Source organism: Muntiacus reevesi, chromosome 13, assembly GCF_963930625.1.
Source record: "Muntiacus reevesi chromosome 13, mMunRee1.1, whole genome shotgun sequence".
Classification (NCBI taxonomy): Eukaryota; Metazoa; Chordata; class Mammalia; order Artiodactyla; family Cervidae; genus Muntiacus; species Muntiacus reevesi.
In genome coordinates, this window is record NC_089261.1 from 21988336 (window position 1) to 22012904 (window position 24569).

The window sequence follows — 24569 nt, forward strand, 5'->3', positions numbered from 1 at the left end:
TACCCAGTGATTGCCCGCTAGCTGACTCGAGGAGGAGGCCAGGCTGGGGTGAATTACTCACCAGGTGGGGCGTAGGAGAAGGCCAGGGGGTCAGGGGCATGCGGAGAGGCCTTGATCACCTCGCGAGGGGGCACGGGGAAGGGCAGGCCTGATGTCCAGCAGGAGGGGTCCGTGGGCAGCTTCTGGCCCTCAGTTGCAAAGGCTGGGAAGAACACAGGCTTCTCTGCTGAGGGGTGAGGCAGGGCAGGCAGTCAGCCACGCTCCGCCAGCCCTCAGGCCCCCAGTCCTGGCTGATCTGCTCGAATGAGCCCCCCTCCCCTTGCCTGCAGCGCCAGCCTCGGCCAGAGGAGGGTCCCAGCCAACAGTTACGGGGAAGAGGGGGGCTGCTAGCGTGGTGCTCCCCCAAGTCTGCAGACCAGGCACCACTCTGACTCTGCTAATGTCCTGCCGAGCACGAGTGTGCCTTGGGAGTGGGCTGGGGGGCTCTCGGCGATCCTAGATTTCAGCCCTGGAAAGACACAGGCACTGGCCTGGCCCCAGGTGAGCAAGGGGCCTGGACAAACCTCCCAACCAGGGGACGGAGATGGCGGCAAGGGGCCTGCCAACCACCTGATTTTGCATGTACACTTGTGCCAGAACATGGTCACATCTACCTGCTTATTTATCATCTACGGCAGAGCTGAGGAGTTGCGACAGAGACTGTCTGGCCCACAAAGCCTGAAGTATTTACTATCTGGCCCTTTCCGGAAGAGGCTTGCTGATCTCTTCTGATGATGAAGGTGGTCGGAACAGTTTGCTGAGACCCATGTACGTGTGCTCTGGCGGGTGCGGCTGGGAGCCCACATGCTTGGGATGACAGCACGCGCACGTCAGCCTGTATAATAGCACGTTCCACGACCAGGCACTGGGCCGGGCGTTTCGAAAGCACAAACTCAACGAGCCTCCTCGCAGACTTGGGAGGAAGAGAGCGCCCAGGTCCGGCGCTGTGGAATGGGAGCTGAGTACGGACACACTGATGGACTTATCTAGGGTTGCCAGCAAACATTTGGCCAAGTCAGGATTTGACCCCTTGACCTCATGGCCGCTGCAGCAGCAGATAACAGAACAGCTCTCCTGCAGGGGCTCCAACTAAGGACACTGTGTGAACTGACTTGTTTATCCTCCTAATACCCTTCAGGGAACTGATGAGGATTATTCCCATTCAGCAGATGGGAACACAGAGGCTCGGAGAGGCAAAGTCACAGTGTCAAAGGCTCACAGCCAGCGAGCAGGAGCCCTGAGCCCAGGCAGATGGGCCGTAGGCTGTGACCTTTACCTTCGCAACACACGCTGAGCACCACAAGAGGAGCAATGATTGACCCTGGATTCTCAGGACTGAGGACTGTCTGCAGACACGGCCAAAGGCCTGGTCGTCATCACGGTGCTCTCCTGTGGCCTCTCGCTGCTGAAATCGGCCCTAAGCGCCGAACCTCTCCCTTGAGACTTGGTGTCAGGCTGGAGGACCCATGGGAGCTGGGTGGTGGGGGTGGGGGGGACCAGGGAGTAACCAGCTGCTAACAACTTGGGAACACCAGGCCTGGGATGGGAATGGCAGGCAGGTGTCCTCCCTGGGGCCACCTCCAGATGACGAAGGGAGGAGGCTCTTAAGACCCAGCTGGGCAAGCAGAAGCGTGTTGGCAGCGATGAGAGGTGCCCGCTGTGGGCCCGGCAGGTGGGGTGGAGGCTGTGCGTGCTGCCCCTCCGCGTCTCTCCTGGGAGAGACAGAGCTCCCCCCGGACCTAAGTGCCTGCTGGCAGGGGCAGCCCGCAGGAGGGGGGTCACACATGCGGGCAGTTACCCAGGTAGGGGTTCTCACACTCAATCTCCTCTAAAGGAGCACCTCTCTAGGGCCTGCACCGGGCCCAGAAAAATCCCCAAATGCCCCGGACGGTGTTCATCCAACGACCCGACCCTGTGCGCACCCGGGCTGCTCTCTCCAGCTCAGCCCCGGCTGTGGTGGGAGGGGGTGGGAGGCCTCCGGTGCTGGAAGGGAAACTTGAGCCCCGGCCAGGCGGGGCGGGTGGCTGAGAGCCTGGAGAGACAACCTGTTTCTCCAGCTGGGCCCGGGGAGCCCGAGGGGTGGGCGGAGCCAGGAGAGACCAGAGCGAGGTCGCGCTGGGTGTCAAGTTCACGCATGTGCCTAAGGGTGCTGGCCGCATACCCGACGCCAGGTGCACCGTCTCTGGTGCCGCCGAGCGATTCCAGGAAACGGCGCGGCCCTCCGCCGTGCCAACGGGCCGAACGCCAGACTCAGAAACCAGGCGGGTGGTGGCTCACCTTCTCCCAGGACAGGGCCTGTGACCCGTCCCAGCAGGCTCTGCCTGGCCCTGTGCGGTGTCCAGCCACCCAAGCGCAGCCTGGCCTGGCTCAGACCTGGCGCTGGCCAAGGCTGTGTGGGCCCCTGACGTTGCTATGAGGCTACCCCGCCCTGGGCTAGTGCCCCGGCCCTCGAATGTCCTTCCAGATCATACCCCATGTCTCACACTACACTCTTGCCCAGCAAACCACACCCCCACCATGGGGAGTCTCGGGCCCAGCATGGGTGACCGGCAGGGTCCCAGGAGGTGGCTGACACCCTGCTTTCAACCCCACACTCAGGTTGATCAGCGGATCCCACCGGCTTTGCCTCTGAAACAAAATCCCAAGCCCCCCCGCCCTTCCTTCCATCTCCACAGTCACCCATATAGTCCAGACTGCCACCACGGCTGGCAGAAACAGCACTGTGCCCTCCTCCATCTGCCCACAACTCCCTGTAGCCTTTTCTTCCCAACAATGGACAGAGAAAAAGAGATCTTTCCAAAATAGAAACCAGATAGCCTGACCTCTCCTCGGTCCCCAACACACACACACCCCCCCCCCCGAAAATTCCTCTTGCAAAGGCTTTTTTTCCCTGCACCCAAGACCAAATGTCCATAGCACCATAGCCTACAAGGCCCTACACAATCTGGCCCCCATCCCCCATCCTCCCCTCCCCTCTCCCCAGCCACCATGACCTCTTGGCAGCTCTGCCGACACAGCAAGCTTGTTCCTACCCCAGGGCCTTTGCACATGCTGTTCCCTGTGCCTGGAATGCCCTTCCCCCAGATCTTCCCACCACTGCCTTCTCCTGGTCTCAGAGACCCCTTCCCTGAGCCCCTCGTCACTCGACCCATTTTGTCTCATTCGTTCCGTGAACTACCCTGAGGTCATCTTGCTTCCTCACGTGTTCCCCTGCTTAACACACTCTCGTTCACAAAAAGGGCGGCTGCCCGGAGCAGGAAGTTCATCCTACTCACTGCCAGACCCCCACTACCCATGGGTAGTGCTTGGCAGTGGTGGGTGTTCAACACGTGTCCTGACCCCCTGGCCACACGCTGGATGGATGCATGCCCATCTGCGTGGGTGGCATCTGAGACTTCCTGTGGCAGGTGAAGGTAGCCACAGGGAGACAGGTGGGGGGTCGGCCGATTAGCTGGGGAGAGTCTGGCAGACCCCTGTCACTCGTGACATGTGGAGTTGGCCTCCTTTAGGGACAGCCCTGCTTTTGTCCTCAGACACACAGCACCACCCTCAGGGAGGCTCGTGGCCGAGGGCCAGCCTGACCTTCTAGAGAAGGCAAGATGCTGTACCAGAAGTTGCTCAAGGTGCGGGCGCAGATGGCCCTGGCCGCCCGAGTCTATCCCTGGCCGTGTTGGACAGGGAGGGTGGCCTGGGGTCCTGCTGCCCTCAGACCCCTAGAGCAGCCTTCAGGACCCTTGCCCAGCACAGCATGGGGGGAGCCTCTGGGGAGGGGGTCAGCCCCCAGTGCCTGTGTTAGGCTGATCTGGGATGGGTGTCCCTCAGCGATACCGGCTTGAGACTTCTTGGGGCCGGTGGGGAGTGGGGCAGAGATAGAAGATCCAGAGAACAAGAAACCAGACCCCACCTGTCTCCTGACCTTGAACTTCACATGGTGACAGTGAAGCACGCCCTGGGCAGTTGCTGCAACACAGCTGCTCGGGGAATCGCTCACTGGCTCCCCAGTGAACCCAGTGACATCGGCCTGGGATAAGGTCAGGGTGAAAGCTGGAGACGGCAGTGCTTCCTGCCCAGGCCCAGAGCCGTTGCCAGCTGGCGCCGAGCCGCAGGGTTCTAGAAGCTCACGTGTGGACTGAATCACATGGCACCAGAAACAGCCACAGACGTGTTTTCGTATATGCACAAAGCTTGTGGAAATTTTGAGAAGTTGGCCAATGTTGAGAAACTCGAAGATTTCACATGAAAAGATGGATTTCTAGCTTCTCTGAAAGAACAACCCACAATCCCAGGCCTGAATTGCCACATGGTGACTCTTGGCTGAGGCCAGTGTGAGCCCACTTCAGAAAGAGCATGAGTTCTCCAATTTGCTGCAGTCCCCACCACCCCCTACTGCCTGACTCCCAAGTGTTTCACTCATTAACTTGGCCTATCCTGCCACCACAGCCATGGAGTTGGAAACAGCGGCTCGGCATACACAAAAGGCCCCTTATTCCCGCCCATCAGGCCCCCTCTCCCTCTGACTCCCTCAGCCGCTGACACACACTTACCCTCCTTCTCGGCAGGAGGCGCAGGACTCCTGCTTTTGCCTCGAGGGCTGCTGCTGGGCGGCTGGGGGGTGTCACTCTCCGGCTGCAGGTGCTGCGATGGTGGGGGGGCAGGGGGAGCTGGCTTAGGGGGAGCTGCTTCCTCCCGGGGCGGCTCATGGACTTTGGTGACCTGCTGGGGGAAAGCCAGGAGGAGGGAGCGTCTTTACAGGCTGTTTGCAGGTCCCAGAGATCAGGGAAAGCCTTCCAGGCCCCCTGCGTGTGACCAGCCTCAAAGCTGAGGCCAAGGAGAGGTAGCAACACGCCTAAGAGCACACGGCTTGAGGGCCAGGAGGGTAGGGCTTTGTGCCAAGTGTAGGGGGTGTGCCCAGCACCCTGGGCGCCTGGCTGAGGATGGGGAGCCCTCATTACCCTGCCCTTAGCCCCTTCTCCCTTTCCCAAATTTCTTGGGGTCTTAGAGAGATCAGAGCTGACAAATGGGACAGTGCCCGGCTGTGGGGAGCAGGCAGCACAGCCTGGCACTCCTTGTACCCCTCACTTAAAAAGCCCTGGTCAGCTCGGAGTCTATCAGCCCACAGCCCCCAGGTGCACTGGAAGGCCAGGCTCACGTTCTGGGAGAGGGCAATGAGCACATGAGAGTGCCAAGGCACTTCAGTCGTGTCCAACTCTTGGCCACCCTACGGACTGTAGCCCGCCAGGCTCCTCTGTCCATGGGATTTCCCAGGCAAGAATACTGGAGTGGGTTACCATGCCCTCCTCCAGGGGATCTTCCCAACCCAGGGATTGAACCCGCATCTCTTACGTCTCCTGCACTGGCAGACGGGTTCTTTACCACTAGCACCACCAATGACTGAGCTGTTACAATTAGGGGCATCTCTGAGGGTCCTCCTGCTTGGCCTGGAGAATCTTCTGGACAACCCCCCAAACCCTGTAGAGGGTCTTAAGTTAACTGATGGGGCCCTGCCTTCCTTTCTGAGGTGCTGTGACAGTGGGGGGCTTCCTGCCTGGTCTGGGGGGCTCTGGAGAACCCTCGGCAGGTGGGGGTGGTGGGGCAAGAGCTGCCAGGCTGGGAAACCAGAAGGAGGAGACCTGTAGGCCGGGTACTTTGGGGGCGCCCCGGCCCCCCTACTGTTCCTGCCTTTCTCCATGGGGATTTCTACAGGAAAGAAGAGGCGGTGGGGAGAGGGGGGGCTGGAGAGGGGGCGCTGCAGGTGCCGGGGCTCCACCTCCCTGGTCTGTGATCAGCCTGATTTATTGTCTCCCCACCAGGAAGTGAGGGTCACAGGGTCTCTGGGCGGCCGGGCTGGATAGGGGTCCTGGCCATGGGAGGGGGGCCCAGGACTCACGATCGGGGGGATGGCAGCTGCCCGCTGCTTCAGCTGTTTCAGGTCCAGCGGCTTCTGGGGCGAGGCGTGGGTCCTGGCGTCGCTGGTCGGGGTGAGGAGGCTGGGCCGCGGCGACAGAAGCCTGGCGGTGGGCGGGCACGGGGAGGGGGGGACGGGGGGACGGGGAGACCAGCGTCAGGCCCACGGGCTCACAGCCTCTCCTGGCTCCTGCCTGGATGATGTGGTTGGGGGGCGGCGGGCTGCCAGAGGGAGGCGAACATCCAGGGCTGGGGAGACCCGGGGTCGGGATGGGGGCTTTGCCCTCCCTCCTCTGCTCCATGCAAGGAACCAAGACCCCTCCCACCCCAGCCCAGAGGATCAAATGCTCCCAAGATGGCCAAGGGCAAGGAAAGTCCCAGAGAAGCCCATACTCAGGGCCCACACCATGCTCGGCCCTTGGGAAGCTGCTGGGAAACCCAAGAATCAACCTGATTAAGGCTTGGGAAGCTTAAGAGATTCAGGGAGATGACTCATCATCCAAGTATGAGAGGCTCAGGCCCCAGGGTAGGGGCCTGGGGTATGGTGCTGAGTGGACCCTGCTTACTGGAAATGAGGACTGGGGTGCCCTCCCACTCAACCAGAATGTGTGGCTAACCGGAATCTCACCCGCATACCAGGCGGGCGTAGGCTCTGCGGGCGCAAGGTCAGCGTGTACATCGCCTGCCCTGCAGCCATAAGTGGGGCTGTGGTGCTGAGCTGGACCTGCAGGTAGCTTGTCCTCTAAAGCAAGGTCACGTCTGTCTGCTGCTGACATGCAGAACAGGGCAGCAACCTGCTAAGGGTGCACGGGGTGTGTGTGTGTGCACAGTGTGTGTGTGTGTGTGTGTGTCTGTGTGTGTGTCTGCACACGGGTGCATGGAGGAGGGCAGGAAGGGCAGGGGGCTGAAATATGGTGGGCTGCCAGGGCTGGGGTCACCCCAGGGTACAGCTGCTGCAGTGGCTTGGGTGCCCAGGGCCGAGGCTGCCCTGGGGCATGGCTCTAGAGCTGCTCACCAGTGTCCCCTCCTCAAGAGGTCTTCAGGGATTTCCAGGACACAACAGCCCTGGCCCAGTGCCACGCCACAAGCCCCGTCTGGTTCACCAGCTGGCACGAGGTCTCGAGGGCAGAAGCTCAGAGCCCCAGCCTCAGAGCCCCTCACCTCCACACTAGGGCTGCCGGGTTCCTGCCCAGCTCTCGAGTCCCACCTGGGACCACCACTCGCTGAATACACAGCAGGCCTGGGGGAATCAAACAGTGTGCACACACAAAGGCACTGGCCATGGGCTGGATTCAGCCAGGAGGGAGAATCACAAGTCAGGTCAGCAAAGCCTGAGGGTCCTGTGGGCACAGCCCCTAGCATGTGCCGTGACCATCCTGGCTGATGCCAGGTGCAGACCGTTGCAGGTCTGTGCAGATGCCATGTGCAGATCTTCCAGGTAAGATCCGTGACAGCCAGGGTGCAGCTCACACCACCCAGAGCTGGCTGCCGGATGCAAGAGTGGATCACGTGCCTTCCCGCCGGCATGCAGGACAGACGCGTGACGTGCAGCCAATGGGCCCCCTGCTCTCTGCGGTGATGGGACCGCAGCCTGTGACAAGTCAGTCCCTCGGGCGCTGACCCCCTGCCCACATCTGCCACACGCTCAGTTGAGCAGAGACGGCCTCGGCGACACCCCCTGGGGCTGCCCACGGCATGCAAGTGGCGCTGGGCTCCGAGGTCAGACTGACTTCATGCTCAGCTGGGCTTCACAGTCCTCCTGACCAGCTCACCCTCCCTGCCGTCCTCACCTCTCTTGACCTCTCCAGATCCTGCTGAGGCTCCTAGGACCACCGGAGGCCTCTCCTCTGTGGCTGCCCACCTTCGCTCCCCCAGAGACCCAAGCCCAGCCTCGTTGTGCCCACTACCCTTGGGCCAAAGCACCCTGACCAGGTCCAAGAACCCATGCTCTCACTAGTCCTGTACTCCTCACTGCCAGCTTCAAATGTCACCATCCCAGCCTCGCGCCCCTCCTCTTGCAACTAATTATCACTGTCTGCTTAAATCAACTTGTATTTGTAAACTTAAGAGTGAATACACTGCAGCCCTTCTGGAAAATGTCCGGCATTTCCTCAGGAAGTGCATTAGAATCACTTTAGGGCCCAGCACTTGCACTGCTGGGCTTACACTCGTGAGAGTAGACACACACACACACCCACACACCAACCGTTCACGAAAGATCATAGCAGCCACGATCTGCAAAAGCCAAAAGGTGGAAGCAACCCCCACGGACAAAACCAGGTGAAATGGATAAGCAAAATGTGGTATGTCCATGCAGTGGAATATTACTTAGCCAAAAAGAATGACTCCAGGCTACAACTTGGATGAACCTCAGAAGCAAGATGCTGACTGCAAGAAGCCGGTTGCAAAAGGCCACGTACAGCACGATTCCATTTACATGAAATTCCCATAAGAGGCAAATCCATAGACACAGAAGATAAGATGAGTGGGTACCAGGGGCTGGGGGGTGGGGGATAAGGACTGACTGCTAATGGCCTGGGGATTCTTTTCGGGGTAGTTGACAATATGCTGGAATTAAACAGTGCTGATGATTACATAACTCTGTGACTGTACTAAAAAAATCACACTTCAATGGCTGAATTGTATGGCTTGTGAATTACGTCTCAGTAAAGCTGTTACAAGGAAAAGATAAAGAATATAGTCCTTGCTGGCCACAAAATCAAGGGTTTGATATATTAAGTATATTGTTTCAATAAACAACAAAGGAATAATGCTATACTATTATCTACTGTATAAAATATTTAAAAATGCAAATTTTAAAGTTAAAATATAAACTTTTATATCTATGTAAATATAATTTTGTAGGGACACAAAATATGCTTTTATGATTCAAATAAAAAGCCAAGTGTGTGTCTCACTCTGATTGTCAGTGATCTAGGGTCTTTGTCCTGCCCTGGTTTCCCTGTGGCTCCCTGTCCAGGCAGGGGGCAGGCAGATTGGAGGGGAGCAGGGATCACCCTCAAATGCCCTCAGCAGGCACCAGCTGGGGCTGTGCATGGAGGCCCAGACCCCTCTCTCTTGAGTCCCCCCGACCCCACCCAGGGAGGCAAGAGCTCAGCGGGGGCTGCAGCCACGGGCATAGCACTGCACAGCTGACAAGATGAGAGCAGCCTGACCGCTCACTGTAAGGAGGGCAGCATCCAAGAGCAAGGGCCTGAATCCTGATCTTCAACAAGCCCGAGGGGCCTGAGGCTCCCCATCACCCCACGAAGGGCGAGAAGATGCCTGGCGCTCACATGGCCCCCGAACTGCCTCATCCCACCTCCGCAGCAGCAGGAGCCACCACCTCCAGGAGCTCTCCTCATAGTGTCGCCCTCCCTCTGTTCTCTCCTTTGTTTTCTTGGAAGACAGGGCGTTTATTTTCCTCCCCAGAGACCGGGGCAGGGTAGGGGCTCTCGGAGCCTGGCACTGTGCACGTGACCTGAGCCGGGAGGGGTGGGGGCGGGGGTTGGGGGGAAGCTGGGTGGCGGGGGAAGCCGGCAACTCGGCTGGGAGCAGCCGGGGCCCTGCCCCTTAACCCTGAAGTTCAAGACTCCACCTCCCAGTTCAAATCCCACCACTGGCCGGATCACTTGACCAACTGTGCCTGACTCGGTTTCCTCATCTGTGAAATGGGTATGAGAACAGTCACCCCCTCCAGCGACTGTCCTGTGGGTAGGACACGGGAAGGCACAGGAAGCCGTGATGACGATGTCCAGTGCTGAGCGGCCTGGGCATCTTCTCATCCCTGTGGGTTTTCTTCCCACCCCGGAAGACCAGGGCTGGGGAGGGCCCAGGGCCCCAGGAGACTCTGGGTCTGCAACAGCATGTCCCTTCTCTGCTGAGCCCCCTACCCAGATTCCTCATTACTGCTGGGCTGGGATAATCCCGGCTGCCAAGTTGGGGCTGGGAAGGCAGGATCATGAAGATACACAAAGGCATGGTCATGCTGGTCTCCCATGCCCCCAAGATAAAACCCCACTCCTCGCCTTAACCCCCGGGGCCCTGTGGGGCCAGGTAGAGACAGGACCCTGCCCACCTCCGTGACCTCCCCTCAGGCCCTCTCCTCCTTCCCTCACTCGCTCTGCTCTCTGCCACAGGCCTCTTTGCCGTCTACGGAACATAAGCTCGTGAGGCCACAGGATCCTTGCACTGGCTGTTCTCTCTGCCGACTTTCCCTCCATGCCTCATAGTCTGTGTTCCCATCATCCTTCAATGTCACCTCCTCAAGCAGGTCTCCCTGACTGCCCCTCACACTCCCCCCATGACCAATCTCTCCCCCATGCCCTCATCACACCAGCATTCCCTTTATTCCACTGCTGTTCCAATTCTGTACGAATCGCTCCCAGTGAAATGCAAGCTCCCTGGAGCCAGGACCTCATTTGTCGCTGCTCCCCTTGAGTCCAGGATGGTACCTGGCACACCCCAGTGCCTAGTTAATCATTTATGGAATAGAGAAATAAAGGAGAAATTGCTGTTACATTCTTTTGAAATTCCAGGGGCTCAGCGGAAGCGACTACATTCCAGCCTCCTCGTGGAGTGAACTTTGGGGGCTCCTGAAGCAGTTCCAAAGGAAGGGAGCAACTCTTTTCATTGAGCATCTCACCGTGGGCTCGGAACTTCATTATCCTCCCAAGCAGCCCATAAGCAGGGATACCCACGCCCGTCTTGTGGGTGAAAAACCTGAGGTCCAGGGCAAGGCACTTCTGAAGGCCCAGCCCTGCCAGAAAGTGCCCGGCACCGTCTCTGGGAAACGGAACAGGCTGGGGCAGGCGAGCTCAAGGCTCTGCAATCAAAGCCACTATCTCTGGCCGCTGGCCAAGAAAACTCCCAGGCGGAGCTGTCTGGCAGAAAGCAATGGAGAGTAAAAAGCAGGATATGATTTTCTCTCCCAAAGCCGTACGGGCACGGGCCAGAACGCAATCCATCTTGTGTCTTGTCCAGGGACGCCCAGTGCACTGCGCTGAGACTGCCAGGCGGAGGCAGGGCTGTGGGCAGGGGGCCAGGACCTGGGGTCGCCCACCGATCTCTCTGGGGCACTGGGGGGGTGGTGCTGGCTGCCAGGGCGCACTCTGACGCATCTCGCCTGCGTCCTCCGGCGCCCGCCTGGCCCTGTGCGGCCGCAGCCGGGGCAGGAGGGAGGGGTGGCGGACTGCCAGCCAGGAAGAGGTCAGGAGGCTGGCCTGAGTCCAGCCTCACCCTGAAGGCGGGGGACTGGCCTCGGTCACAGAGGGCGTGACAAACCAGGTGTCCTGACTCCCAGCCCAGGGCTCCTGCTCCCGAGGGACCGAAGGCTGGACGCTCGGGCAGGAAGAGTGGACAGGAGCCAGACCCAGCTGGGGGAGAGAAGGACACGTCCCTGGGTGGGGCTGAGGTTGTTGGGGGGGAGGCTGAAAGTAGGCTGCGGGGCTTCAGGCCTGGCCCGAGAGGTCCAGGGGGAAACTGTTGGGACCCAGGCCAACCCTCCGAGCTGTCCAGCCCAGGCAGGTCATGTGTACCCAAAACACAGACTCCAGGAGGCCGCTTATCAGCGTGGCTGTCCCATGAGCTCAACGCTCTTCCCGCTAAGAACAGAAACGTGTGTTTCCATGACTCTGTCTCTGTGGCCAGCAGGAGCTGGGTGGGGAGCCGCCCACCCTGACCCCATTACCCAGGGCCCTCCCCGGCAGATCGGGCCGCCGTGAACTCCTGGTTTCCAAGCTGCACCCACTGGGCAGGAAACTCAGGACCTCCGGGCCCCCAGGAACCTGCTGGCCAGACCTCTGCTTATCTAAGAGCCATACAAGAGGGCTGAGGGTCCTGCCAGGGACCAAAGGTAGCTCACCGAACAGGTGGGGACCCAGTGAGCTCTGACCAAGTCCAGTTTCCACATGAAACGTTCTAGCACTTGCCATCTTCGCATGCCCCAAGGTGAATCATGGCGCAGAGGAAACGGCTCCCAGTGAACCGGTCGGATTTGAAAGTCAGATTTTCCTCCCTCTCGCGCTGCCCAGAACTTTTCCGAAAGACGTGAAAGGAGCGAAAACAGACTGCACTGTTTTCAGTCAAAATAAAAATGACCGGCCTGCCTCACGAGAAAACAATTCCTTAAGCCGCCCAGATGCAGGCGGGCGTGGCTCTCCGCAGCCCTGCCCTTTGCTGCCCATGTTGGGCCCTGAGTGGGGCCTGCCGGCTTCCACTCTGCCCGGGGTCTCGGGGACCCTCAGTGGGCAGAAGATGAATCAGCCAGGATCCTGGGAATCTGCCACTTGCCCCCACGTCCACCGCCACCAGCCTCACCAGCCACAGGACACCCCCAAGGCCGCCTCACAAAGTGCATCCCTCTGCCCCTCCGGCCCCCCATTAAATCTCCCTCCTCACACCGCTGGCAAGTTTCAGAGCCTGAGACACACCCCAAGTCTCAGGCACAAGCTGTGGAGGTCTCATTGTCCTGAGAACAAAATGCAGCCACCCAACCAGCCTGGAGGCCCCGCAAGGCGGGCTGGTCTGCTGAAATCATGCAGGCTCAGTCCCGCACCCTGCCTCGGCACTTGCTGGGCCCACCGTGTTGAGGGTAGAACAATGTGAACTTCTTTGGAAACAGGCTCTTTGCAAATGTGACGCAGTTAAGAGGAGGTCCTAAGGGTGGACCCTCATCCAAGGACTGACGTTCTTATGGCCAAAGGGAAATGTGGGCACAGGGACACGTGCAGAGAATGTCATGGGACCACAAAGCGATGCATCTGCAAGTCAAGGATGGCCGGCACCACCAGAGGCTGGAGGAGGCAGGAAGGAGCCTTCAGGGGAGTGGCCCTGCCGATGCCTTGACTCTGGGGTGGCCCTTGGTGGCGGCAGCTCTGGAAGCTAATCCATGACCACTGTCACCCTACTTCTCCCCGCCCAGACTCAGCTCAGAGGCCACCGCTAAGGGGGAACCTACCCCATCGATGCTGCCCTGTCCCAACACTGGAACTCCTGCCCGAGGGAGAGCACAGTGGCGGCCCCCTCTTCCTCCGAGGGCAGGCGAGGAGTCGGCCTCGCGTGCCGTGGTCTCGGTACACGGGTGATGCTCAGTGAGGAGGTACAGAAGGAGACGACGAAGCCAGCGCACTCACCTGTTCTTGTCGCCGCCCTCGGGCTCGTCCACCTCGTCGGCACTGCAGGTCGCGCTGGAGTCACTGTCCTGCGGGGCGCCTGAGCCCTTGGCCGCCGGGCCTTTGCCCCCAGAGCCGCTGGCCTCCTTCTTCTCCACCTTGAGCGCCCCCTCGGGCGCGGCCTCCGCTGCGGCCTCCGGGCCCTCCTTCACCTTGTCGGGCCCCTCTCCGGCGGCCTCCTCCTCGCACTCAGTCTTGACGGGTTCCGCGGGGTGCGCCTCGCCCGGCTCCTCCGTCTTGGCCTTGCCCACGTCGGCCGCCAGCTCTGGGGCCACGGGGGGCTTCTGCTCCTCCCCCTCCTCGGTTGAGGGGGCGGCTGTGGCCTCTTCCTCCTTCTCCTCCTTGGGGACCACGGCAGGGGGTGTGGTGGGCGACTGGGGTGCTGGTGGGGGTGTGGGCGGGCCGGTGGCTTCAGGGGCTGGGGCGGGCTCGGTGGGGGCCGGGGTGTCCTCGGGCGGCGGGGTGGGCGGCTCAGGAGGTGGTGCATCTGTGCCCGGGGCGGGCGGGGGCTTGGGCCCATTCTGCCCCGTGTCCTTGGCGGCCTCGGTGCGGGGTGAGGGGACGCTCTCGGTGTCGGAGCTGTTGTTGACGGCGGCTGCAGGGAGAGAGCAAAGAAGGGGTGAATGGTGCGGGGGAGGCTCAGGGTCGAGACAGGCGGGGCCCTGCCCACGCTCCCCCCACCACCCAATGACCCGGACTGTGCAGCCTGGCTCTGGGTAGGAGTTCAGGGGGCCGCGGTCCCATCCCTGGATACCAAACAGCCCCGAGGCTCCTACACACCTGGGCAGCCCGCCTAGCCCCTCCCAGACCTGTCCTCCTCTGGCCGCCCTCTCCACCTGCTGACCCTGGAGGAGCCCAGGACCTGTTAACTTCTGATCCCCGGAGTGGCTGGGTGAGTGGCCAGCGCCCTACGGAGCCAGGCTAGGGGCAGCCAGGGGTGCAAGCTTTTGCTCTGGGGTCTCCTTGTTCTCACTGGAGCTGCAGCCCTGGCTCTGGCCCTGCTGACACAGTGACCTCCTGGCCTCACTTTCCCTATCTGTAGAGTGGGGAGAACAGTTCCCACCTCACAGGGATTGCAGTACACAGGGTGACACCTGGCAACTGTTTGCTGTTGTGTCATCACTGTCATCCTCATAAAATGCGGCCAATGAACCTGGAGGAGCTCACGGGGAGAGGCTCCACACCGACTACAGCCCCTGGCCACTGTCCATAGGGCTGGTATGCAGCAGGTGCACAATAAGTGCTGATCGAATGACAATGTGCACAGATGAAGGGAAAGGGGACCTCAGCTCCAGACCTGGCTCCTTAGCCTTAACCACGACTCCTGTCACCTCTTTGGGTTTCAGTTTTCCTCACTTTCTACAGAATGGGGACATTTGAAACCTCCCTCCCCGACACTTGCTGTAGGGGAAACAGAAGTGGGTAAGAGTCACAGGTGAACACACTAGTAAGAAATCAACGTAACAGTGGAGTCGAGAGCACTGATCTGCAGGTGCGAGCCAGGGAACAGCATGGGGAACAGACACTGCGCTGAGGAGGGGGAACAGAGGCGGCAGTGGCACCAGCAGTGGTGCTCACGGGCAGAGGTGTGCTCACAGAGGTGGGGCCCCTCATAGACAACAGGGGACCTGGGGGTGCCCCCCACCCCGGCCTGGCCCTACCCCCATCCCCCCAGGCCAGCTGGCCACATTCGTACCTGGGCCACTGCATTCCCCTCTGGGGACCTCGTTCCCAGAGGCGTGTAAGGCTGGAAGGAAGTGAGAGAAGGGTTAGAAGCGAGGTGGCATGAGGAGCAGGTGGGGAGAGAAGAGGATTTGGGGCCAGGCAGGCAGGGAGGACCTACAACCCTGTCCTGAAAGCCTGCAGCCCAGGACACTCCTGGGTGTCCTTGGACAAGTCTCTGGCCTTCTCTGGTTCCCGGCTCCGGGGTCCTCAGGGTGGGGTGCTGGCCTCAGAGGGGGGCAGAGCTGGAGGGAGAGGCCTTTGGGGCTGCCTGACCCCATCTCACCCCTCAGACACGGAGCCAGGCCAACAGGGGCTGCAAGGGCCCTGCAAAAACACTTCCTTCAGCCTTTACTGCCCCCAGACTCCCACCTCTCCCATCTCTTGCCTTAAGGCCCAGAGCAAAGGCCACTCCTCCCAGAAATGACCATCCCAACAGCAGCAACACAGGCTTGCTCTGTGGGTGTTGGGCTCTGGGCAAAGCTCTTCACACACACAACTCATCCTCAATCACCTCTAAGTTAGAGACGATCATCACCACTCTGCTCTGCAGATGAGGGAACAGAGAGGCTGAGTCACTTGTCCCAGGCCACACTGCATGGGGGCAGGAGAGGGTTGACCCCAGTATCCTTATCCCTAACCACAGGGCTCCTGACCCTGTCTTCTGACTCCGGCAACGTCACTCCCTCCTTCCACATCGTCACGCTACAGGACGAAGGGGGCCAGCACTGAGGTCCTCTGGACAAATGGCTTAGCCCCAGAGTCTGTGCATTTATCTATAAAATGAGGGGTTTATGCCTGGCTCTCTCTCTTATCCAGCAGCTTATCTCTGTCAGGGATTCTCAGGCATGAGCGTGCCTGAGGGCTGTGAAGATTCGGCTAGGCCTACCCCCAAAACATTCCTCACTCAGTAGGTCCAGGTGGGGCCCAAGAATCAGTATTTCTGACAAGTTTAAATCCTGGTCCCCAAACAGGCCAACTGGCTTCCTTGGATAACTTCCCTGTGTCTCAGAGTCCTTGTCTATAAAATGGGGTGACGACAGCACTCATTGGGCTGTTGTGACGATTAAAGGGAATAATTCAAGGCTGATGCTCTTATTACAACCACAATCTTTACTGGAGAAACTACAGGGTCAAATGGATCACTTCTCCATCCCCTGGACTCATCTCCAGCCTGGATACAAGGCCCTTGCTGCCTACCCCCTGGAGGAGTCTGTGGTGCTGTTGGGGCTGGTGGGATATTCTAGACAGTTCCATTGGAAAAACCTGAGGCCCTAACCTGGCATCTACCTCCCCTCCCCTATCCTGGTCACAAGGGACAGGTTTACACAGCAAATGCCAGTCTGATTGGCAGATTCCAACTCTACCAGCTACATGACACCCTGTGTGAGTAATTCTCCTCTCTTTCCCCACATGAGGCCTGTTTCCTCATCTGTAAGATGGGACCATCACCCGGTGCCTTTGGGCAGAATCTTCTCAACTGCCTCCCTTGATGTGCTCGGGGCCACCAGGTGGTCACAGAAGCCCTGGGTTCAGCAGGCCAGCCAAGAATGCCCCTCTCCCATCCTTGATAGGGAGTGTGAACCCTACAGGGGACAGAGAACTCACTACCTCAAAATTCTCTAACTGGGCAGCATCTGTTCTGCTTTTAATGCCAAGCCAAAGTCTGGCTTCCTTTAACTTTCCCACCAAGGCTGCATCCTGCCCACACACAGCCGGGAGGATATTTAAAGAGGAGAGTGCGTTCTTGCTCCCCAGGTTCCCTTTTCCTGGTTATAGACCCAGGACTCAGAATTCAAGGACCTGAGGGATTTGGAGCCTTCCATCAGAAACTGGTCAGGCCTCTAGCCAACCTGGGCTGGAGAGACCCAGGGCTGAGGAGGAGGCCAGACTCAGCACCCCAGGTCACCCCCAACATGATAACAACAACCAAATGGGCCGATTCTTCATTTTCAACCTGGAAGTAGGATTCAGACTGGTGAATACACTGCAGGCTGGCACAACTTGGATTTATTTGCATGTCCTGCTTACAGAGCTGGGGGTGATTCACACCTTCCTTGCACACACTGGCAGAAGTTTGGGAGTTTAAATGCAGGGGCAGGCAGATAGGAGCGACAGGAGGGAAACCTGGGCAGGAGACGGGATGGGAGGAGAGGAGGGTGCCTTCACCAAGAACATGAGGCCCCGCTGGGGAGTTCTGGTGGGCGGGATGGCAGAAGGAGAAGCAGACACATTTAGCAAAGCGGGGAGGGGGGGTCGTCAGGGGTGTTGTGTGTGGGGTCTTCAGAGCTGTCATGCCTTGAGGGACTGGTGTAGACGAAGGGAGAGGGCTGGGGGCCAAAGGCAGAGTAATCAGTGACCAGGGACGCAGGCCTGCCCTTGGGCAGCCTGGTGTGACTTCCACATTTATAAATGCTATTTGCATAGCAGAGCCGGGGGTTACATGGGGGCTAGGCTCTGAAGCTGAGTGACCATCTCGTGTAGTTGAAATTCTCCTTTTGAGAAGTGGGCAGAACCAAGAGCAAAATTTAAATATTAGTTCTCACTCTCTCTTTAGCAGCCCTCACCAGGTGGCAGAATTCATCTAAGATCCAGGCCGATGATGCAACTCTGGGGTGCCTGATGCAACTGCCCCCAGCCTCAGTGCCCCCAGGCAGAAAGCTGGGGGCTGTGCAGTTTACCATCCAAATTTGGACAGTTGGGAGCAAAATGAAGCATAATTACATAACTTTTGAATACCTATCGACCAACAGTATTGGTTCTGCTTAGACTGGTCAAAAAATAATGTATATTAGTCGCTCAGTCGTTTCCTGACTCTAATGCAACCCCATGGACTGTAGTCCACCAGACTCCTCTGTCCATGGGATTCTCCAGGCAAGAATACTGGAGTATAAATTAATGGTTCAGGTCAGAAAACTATTTTTATGGACTTCTCTGGTTGTCCAGTGGTTAAGACTCCATGCTTCCACTGCAAGGGGCATGGGTTTGATTCCTGGTCAGAGAGCTAAGATCCCACGTGCTATGCGGTATGATCAAAAAAAAAAAAAAAAACCACCTATTTTCAAAAATAAACAAATTTTTTCCCTAAAATGTGACACCAGATATGCTGGCAAGATAACAGGTGTCACCAGAACTGGATATGTCCTGAATGCATAAGGTCACCAAGACTGAACTCATAGGGGGCAGGAGGATTGAATGAACAAGTGTCCTATGAGTGCAGAGAGGCAGATTACCATGATTATTGTTGCCACTGTCAACACCATCGTCACCATCACCATCATCACCACGATCATCACCATCAGCATCACTGACATCATCACCACCATCGTCACCATCATCACCACCATCACCATTACCATCGTCGTCATCACCGTCACCACCATCGCCAAACATCACCATCAACACCATGATCATCACCATCATCACTATCAGCATCACTGACATCATCACCATCATCGTCACCATCACCACCATGATCATCACCCTCTCCCCTTGGGGCAGTCCAGGCCCCTTCTCAGCAGGACTCAGGCATTTCTGGAAGAGGTCAGCTCCCACCGCCCACCCTCACCTTCTGCCTCCTCTGCCATCTCCTCTTCGTTTCCACTCACGCCCGATGCCTCCATCTCCTCGTCCTCCACTACGGGTGGGAAGGCGGCCTCCTCACTGGCAGCGGCCGGGGCTTTCTTCTTCTTCCTCCGTGCATTCCTCTCCTTCTCCTAGGGCACAGGGATAGTGGTGGGTCAGGGCCAGCACCAGGGCCAGGACCTGGGCTGTCAGCCCGGGGACTCCTGGAGCCAGAAGCCTGCCATAGCTCCTAGGGACAGTGATCCCAGCCACGTGATCCCAACTCGCTCCCGAACTGCACGGCCAGACATGCCAGTGGTTATTTTTACCCAGAGCTTCATCCTTCCATCGTGTCCCAGATACACCAGGGCACAGCCTGGCCTGTGGGCTGCCCCGACATCCTTCCAGAACAGGTGAGAAAGGAATGCCTCTGCCTGGAGGCCCCCCATGATTGCTCCAGCCCTGCTGGCTGTCCAAGCCAGAGCGATGAGCCCTCCCTGGAGGGCACACTGCCAGGTAGTGCAGTCAGTACACTGGAGAGAATGAATGGATGAAGCGTCCCCATGCGGCACCATTTGCCCCCAGTTAGCTTGGGTGGCGTGTCATTTCACCCCGCCAGTTTTTACAGTGTACCAGAGGATGAGAAAGCACAACGAATGATGTAGACAGGGTCTCTGCCCCTCCACGGGCCCACTAATCAGGGAGACAGAAATCGACACATCAATTAAAAAGAAGACTCAGAGGTGGAAGCACGGCAGCCCGTGGGGACAGACAGGGCGGGGCGAGAGTGCAGGGGGGTGGGGTTCAGGAAGGACTTCTCGGAAGAGGTGACATCTGAGCTGAGTCCTGAGAAGAAGTTGGCCAGACAAGGCTCTGGACAAGAGTGGCCCAGGTGGAAGGAATTGCAAGTACGGAGGCTGGAGGTGGAACCAGCTGGGTGGTTCGAGGAACAGAAAGAAGGCCCTTGGTCGGCAGCCTTTCACTTCCCTCCACACCTCCCCCCAGTCTGGTCCCCAGAAGCCCTGCTCCCCACTCTGGGAGCCAAGGGCCCACTCCCAGCCAGGGCACAACTCCTCCTTGATGGCTCCTGTCTTTGCACCTCACTGTGCCAGGTGCCCCAGGAGAATGTCTCTTTACCCCCAGGCTGAGCCAGGCAGAGGTTCAGAAAGCGTTTGTTGATTGACTTACTGAGTGACTGAATGGGCAGCATCGGGAGCCTGAACACACAGTTGGCAGAGTCAGGGCACGTGTGGAGGCAGCATGTGCTGGGGATCCAAAGTGACCAGGGACTCCAGGGGGGTGGACTGGCCCCTAAGAAGGGACCCACTCCAATACAGTCAGTGTGATGGGAGGGGTCACAGCCTGAAGCCTTTGGGGTTCCCAAGGAAGGAGATGGAACCTAAATGTTCCTAGACGTGTCAACAGCTCCCAGCGAAGTCCCTTACCCTGGGTTGACTAGATTTCTCCCAGAATAAAGGTCCCTGGTGGCTCAGAGGTTAAAGCGTCTGCCTCCAATGCGGGAGACCTGGGTTCGATCCCTAGATCGGGAAGATCCCCTGGAGAAGGAAATGGCAACTGACTCCAGTATTCTTGCCTGGAGAATCCCATGTCTGAATCTTGGTTTCACACTTCTAGCCTCTAGGATTGCAAGATAGCAAGTTCCCGTACCAGTGGTACGCTATTACAGGGAAAAGGGCACTGATGCACCTCCCCTCTGCCAGTTCCCCGGCCCCATGCAGCACAAATGCCCCATCACCCCCAGGTGCCAGCAGGCCCTGTGCAGCCTGGCCCCTTACCATGCGGGGCCGCGAGCAGGCCTCAGGGGGCCCCAGGCCCCAGCCCCTGCCCAGGAGTCGGATCACTTCCTGTCCTGTCTCCTTCCTGAGCAAACGGGGCTCCTCGGAGTGCAGCCGCTCAGAGTATAGGGAAGAAGAGGGAAAGTCCGTTTGCCCGTTAGTCACGGTTTCCGTCACCAGCGCTCGGCCAGGGCTGCAGCCCCACCCTGCTGAGCGTCCACCGGGCCCCTGGGCGCGCCCAGCTCTGCCGCCATCTGCCTGCCTCCAGGGGCTGGCGCAGCCTAGTCCCAAATCCCGAGCTTCTCCCTGGAAGGTCCCCCAGCTGGAGCTCGCGAGGACACGAGAAAGTGGTGTGGCATGTGGGTTCTGTGGGTGCGGCTGAGGGTTCCCGCTTCTTCCCCAATCTATTTTTAGCAGACAGGGACCCACTCGAGTGTTTGGGGCTGGGTGAGGGTGAGCGATCAGCTGCCCGGGGGCTGGGTCAGGGGGAACACTTGGAGCCTCATGGGGAATGGGGGCTTCCTGTGGGCCAGGCGGGGAGGCACCTCCTGGGGAAACTGAGGTCCCTTGGACCCGCAGCCCAGGCCACGTCGTCCCAAGCGGGGTGAGTATGACGTCAAGACCAGAATCTCCCCAACAATGCGTCTGAGAGGCTGGTGGACTTCGTGTCCCAGGAATCATACCAAATCCTTCCACACGTGGCCCCAAACCCCAGAATTGAGAGTTGTGTATGGAAGAAGAGATGCTGGCGATAGATACTACTGTTAGTGATTACAGCTGATGTTAATTAAGCACCTACTATGTGCCAAGCCTTCTCTACTTAAAAATTTCCTGGGTCTGCACTTCTGCTCTGCAAGTCAGAGAATTCTGCTCCCTGCTTTAAACTCTCCAGCCATTCTGAGAACCCACAATATATAAACTCAAGTCCTCCACACTCCACACAGTCCAGCGTGACTTAGATCTAGACCCCACTCAGCTCTCTCCAGGTCTTCTACAAACACTGCCCTTCTTATGCAGATGTGCTCACAATGCCCTGGCCACAGGACCTTTGCACTGCTCATTCTTCTGGCTGAACATCCTTCTCCCAGACACCCACAATGCCCGCCTCCATCAGGGTTTCACTCGTACATCACCTCCCCCAGAGAGGTCTTCCCTGATTACTCTGTCAAAATGAGCTAATCTCACTCCCCATCAATCACTTTCTACTACTATCCCTTATCATACCATCTTCAGACCACAATCAGAAATTATGCGTGTGTTAACGTTAATTTGTCTCTCCAGCTAGAACTAACTTGTCGAGGGCTGGCACCTTTGTTCTCAGCTGAATTCCCAGCACACCTAGAACAGAGCCTTGTGCAGAATAGGTACTCTGTAACTACTTCTTTAGATGCATGAAACTGACAAAGACACTGGCTCAGAGAGGCAAAGACACCCGCCCAAGATCACACAGTTCGTGGGGTCAAGAAGCCCAGACTTCATTGCAGGTCAGGTTCAAGTACTTCCCTGCCTGGCCATCTCTCTCTCTTCAGGCCTGTGCAGCTTCAGATGGAAGAGGCAACAGAAGAAAACAAAGCAAGGCGGGGGATGGGTTGAGACGGACAGACACGAGAGACACAGAAGCTGAGCCCCGGGGCGTGGATTTACAGATGGGAGGAAAGGGTAACCTTCGGCCATTAGGAGAGGGAGGGAAAACCTCGGAGAAGTCACCAGTGCCAGATGTTACATAACTCTGGGACGTGCTCCGCCTGCCCACCCGACCCTGCTTCCTGCTGACGTTGTCGGTGGCCACACTCAGGCCAGGTCTGGCGCAAGTCAGGAGGGGACACCCCCTGACCCCCTGCTTCCCCTACTGCTTCCTCTGCTGGCAGAGGGTGACAGGTCTTCCTGAGCTCCAGACGGGGCCTGGCCGGCAGCCAGAGGTGGCTGCCCCTGCTTCAGGAATCATAAGGATCTGTCTCCCTCCCAGGATCTGGAGGGTGCGGGGCAGCATCTTGTGAGGCCTGCTTGCATTCTCCAGTGATGGGGAACTCATCCCTGCACCCTGGGTGGCCACTGTCAGGATGGCTGGACCTGGGTTGATGGGTCCCCAAATCCCTCAGTACACTTTCTCCGCAGCCTTCAACGTAAGTCCACTCCTTCGCAGTCAGCAGGGAAGGAGAGCCAACCCCTCTCTCACAAACAGCCCTTTCTCATCCACAAGTGACCAGCCAGGTTCACCCGTCTGCTGGCCTCAGAACATGGCCTGCCGGCCCCCACCTTCTGGGCCACGGCTTCCCACCAGGACCACCTCTGCCGAGTTCCGTGGGAGTGCTGGAACACAGGGAGGGGTCCAGAAAGGGAAGCCAGGGGCGCCTACAGATGTGAGTTCAAACCCTCCCTGTGGCCTCACCAGGCCCCTCTCCCATCTGACCTCAGCATCTTCACCTGAGGATGGGGTCAACAGTGACGACCTCAGGGGTCTGGGGAGGGGCCCAAGATAGAGCTCAGGGTCCCCCTGCTGCTCACACCCGCCCCTCCTCCTCCTCAGCCTGCCAGTGATGTCGCCCGTCCGCCAGCAAGTTCAGGGTCTGGGAACAAGGAGGACGACCGTCTCTATCAACTTTGGCCAGGCTTTGCCGGGACCCGTACAACCTACCTCAAGCCCAGCCCCCGCTGGGTGGCCTCTCAGCTCACAAACCCTCGATGGCTCCCACTGTCCATTAAAGAAAGACCCAGCTCCTCAGCCCAGCAGGAAACCCCACCCACGTGTGTATGGATGGCACCTGCCATTTCCTCCCTGGCACATAGCAGGCACTGAGTAAAGCCGTGCCGAGCGTGCAACAGGGGTGCGGTTCATCACTTAGCAACACCAGTCGGGGCGGCGCCTGGCCCTTTACAAGTAGGAGAGCCTCTGCAGCTCACAGCAACCCCACGAGCGGGGCCGCTCTTGCCTCCTTCAAAGCGAGGCCGAGTGCCGAGGCCGCGAACCCACGGGCACCACCAGTCAGGACGTGGCAGAGCTCGGTGCGCCCTTTAGTCCAGGGCCCCACTCTATACCATCTGGCTAGGCTGCCTCTTTGGATGAGTGAATGAATGAATGAACCAATCGATCAATGAACCAATTCCTCAGGCAATCCAGGAGCGGACATACTCTGTACCCAATTAACAACCAAGAGAGATGCAACACCCCGTCCCCTCAGTGCATTTTCTCCGCAGCCTTCAATGTTAAGTCCACTCCTTCGCAGTCAGCAGGGAAGGAGTGCACTTACATTATCCAGTCATCCCAGCCACCACACACCAGGCGGACACGGGCAATTCACTACTGAACCCGCCAACACTGCCACTGCCACGTGGCTCTCAGTGAGGGGTGCTCACAACATGCCAGGAACACTTCTAAGCACCCCACACCCATTTCACTCAAACCGTCCCCACAGCAGCCCTTTGAGGGGGACATGTGTGTGCTCAGTCGTGTCTGACTCTTTGTGACCCCATGGACTTCAGCCTGCCAGGTTCCGCTGTCCATGGGGATTCTCCAGGCAAGAATACTGGTCTCTTCGAGGGGATCTTCCCCACCCAGGGATCAAACCCATGTCTCTTGTGTCTCCTGCACTGACAGGTGGATTCTTTACCAACTACGCCACCTAGGAAGCCCACTTTGAGGTGGGAATTATCCCCATTTCATAAGTAGGAAAACTAAGGCCCAGAGAAGACAAACCACTCGCCCAAAGTTGCATAGCTAAGAAGCATCAGAATCGGCATCTGAACCTGGGTGTCTGGGGCTAGTCCCTACCACGGTTGTTCCTACACATATTATTCACGAGAGCACCTCAAACACCCCTGAGAAGAAAAGGGGGGGGGCAGTGGCTTCAAAATAAAAATGATGCTGATACCACTACTAGTGATTAGGGCAGCCTGAGTTCCAGGAGTAAGGGTTGTCATTATCATTCTCCTACTTTACAGATGAGGAAACTGAGGCTCATGGGGATGAAGCTGCTACCCAAGGTCACAGGTGTCAATTCATGAAGCCAGGGCTTGATTCCACTTTCTCCCAGAGGACAAGCCACACCACCTATCCAACTAGTATCTCTGGTTCCCCAACCCTCCCTCTTAAGTTCTGGGGTCTTCAGGGGTGCATCAGGGCCGTGTCCCAAGGAAACCTGGAAAGTGAGGCCGTGGGCCAGCAGGCTGTAAGAGGAGACTCCTGTAACCCAATAGCCAGGGGAAAGCACGCTGGTGTGTGGGCACTGGGCTGGGCTGAGCAGGGAATGGGAGGGGGAGGAGAGAGGCAGGAAGGACTGACAGGTCAGAAGGAGAAGGGGAGGGAGCAGGAAGACCTTTCTGTCCCTGGGGGATGTCAGGGCCAGCCACTGTCCCCGGTGTGTACAGGTGACCT

The 24569-nt window shown here is 58.4% G+C and overlaps 1 protein-coding gene across 18 annotated transcripts in view; it reads right to left on the reverse strand.

Annotated features, from left to right (window-relative positions):
• Nucleotides 1-24569, reverse strand: part of NCOR2 (nuclear receptor corepressor 2) — a 232076-nt gene that overhangs the window by 30459 nt on the left and 177048 nt on the right. For 12 of the 18 annotated variants that reach the window (XM_065904616.1, XM_065904620.1, XM_065904624.1 and 9 more), the window contains 6 exons: nt 18406-18553; nt 14812-14862; nt 13077-13710; nt 5927-6047; nt 4584-4755; nt 62-226 (listed from right to left, as the gene is read on the reverse strand). In XM_065904616.1, the coding sequence (XP_065760688.1) occupies nt 62-226; nt 4584-4755; nt 5927-6047; nt 13077-13710; nt 14812-14862; nt 18406-18553 (1291 nt within the window). The remainder of the gene's footprint in view (nt 1-61; nt 227-4583; nt 4756-5926; nt 6048-13076; nt 13711-14811; nt 14863-18405; nt 18554-24569) is intronic. The other 6 variants (XM_065904634.1, XM_065904632.1, XM_065904630.1 and 3 more) reach the window with 4 other exon arrangements.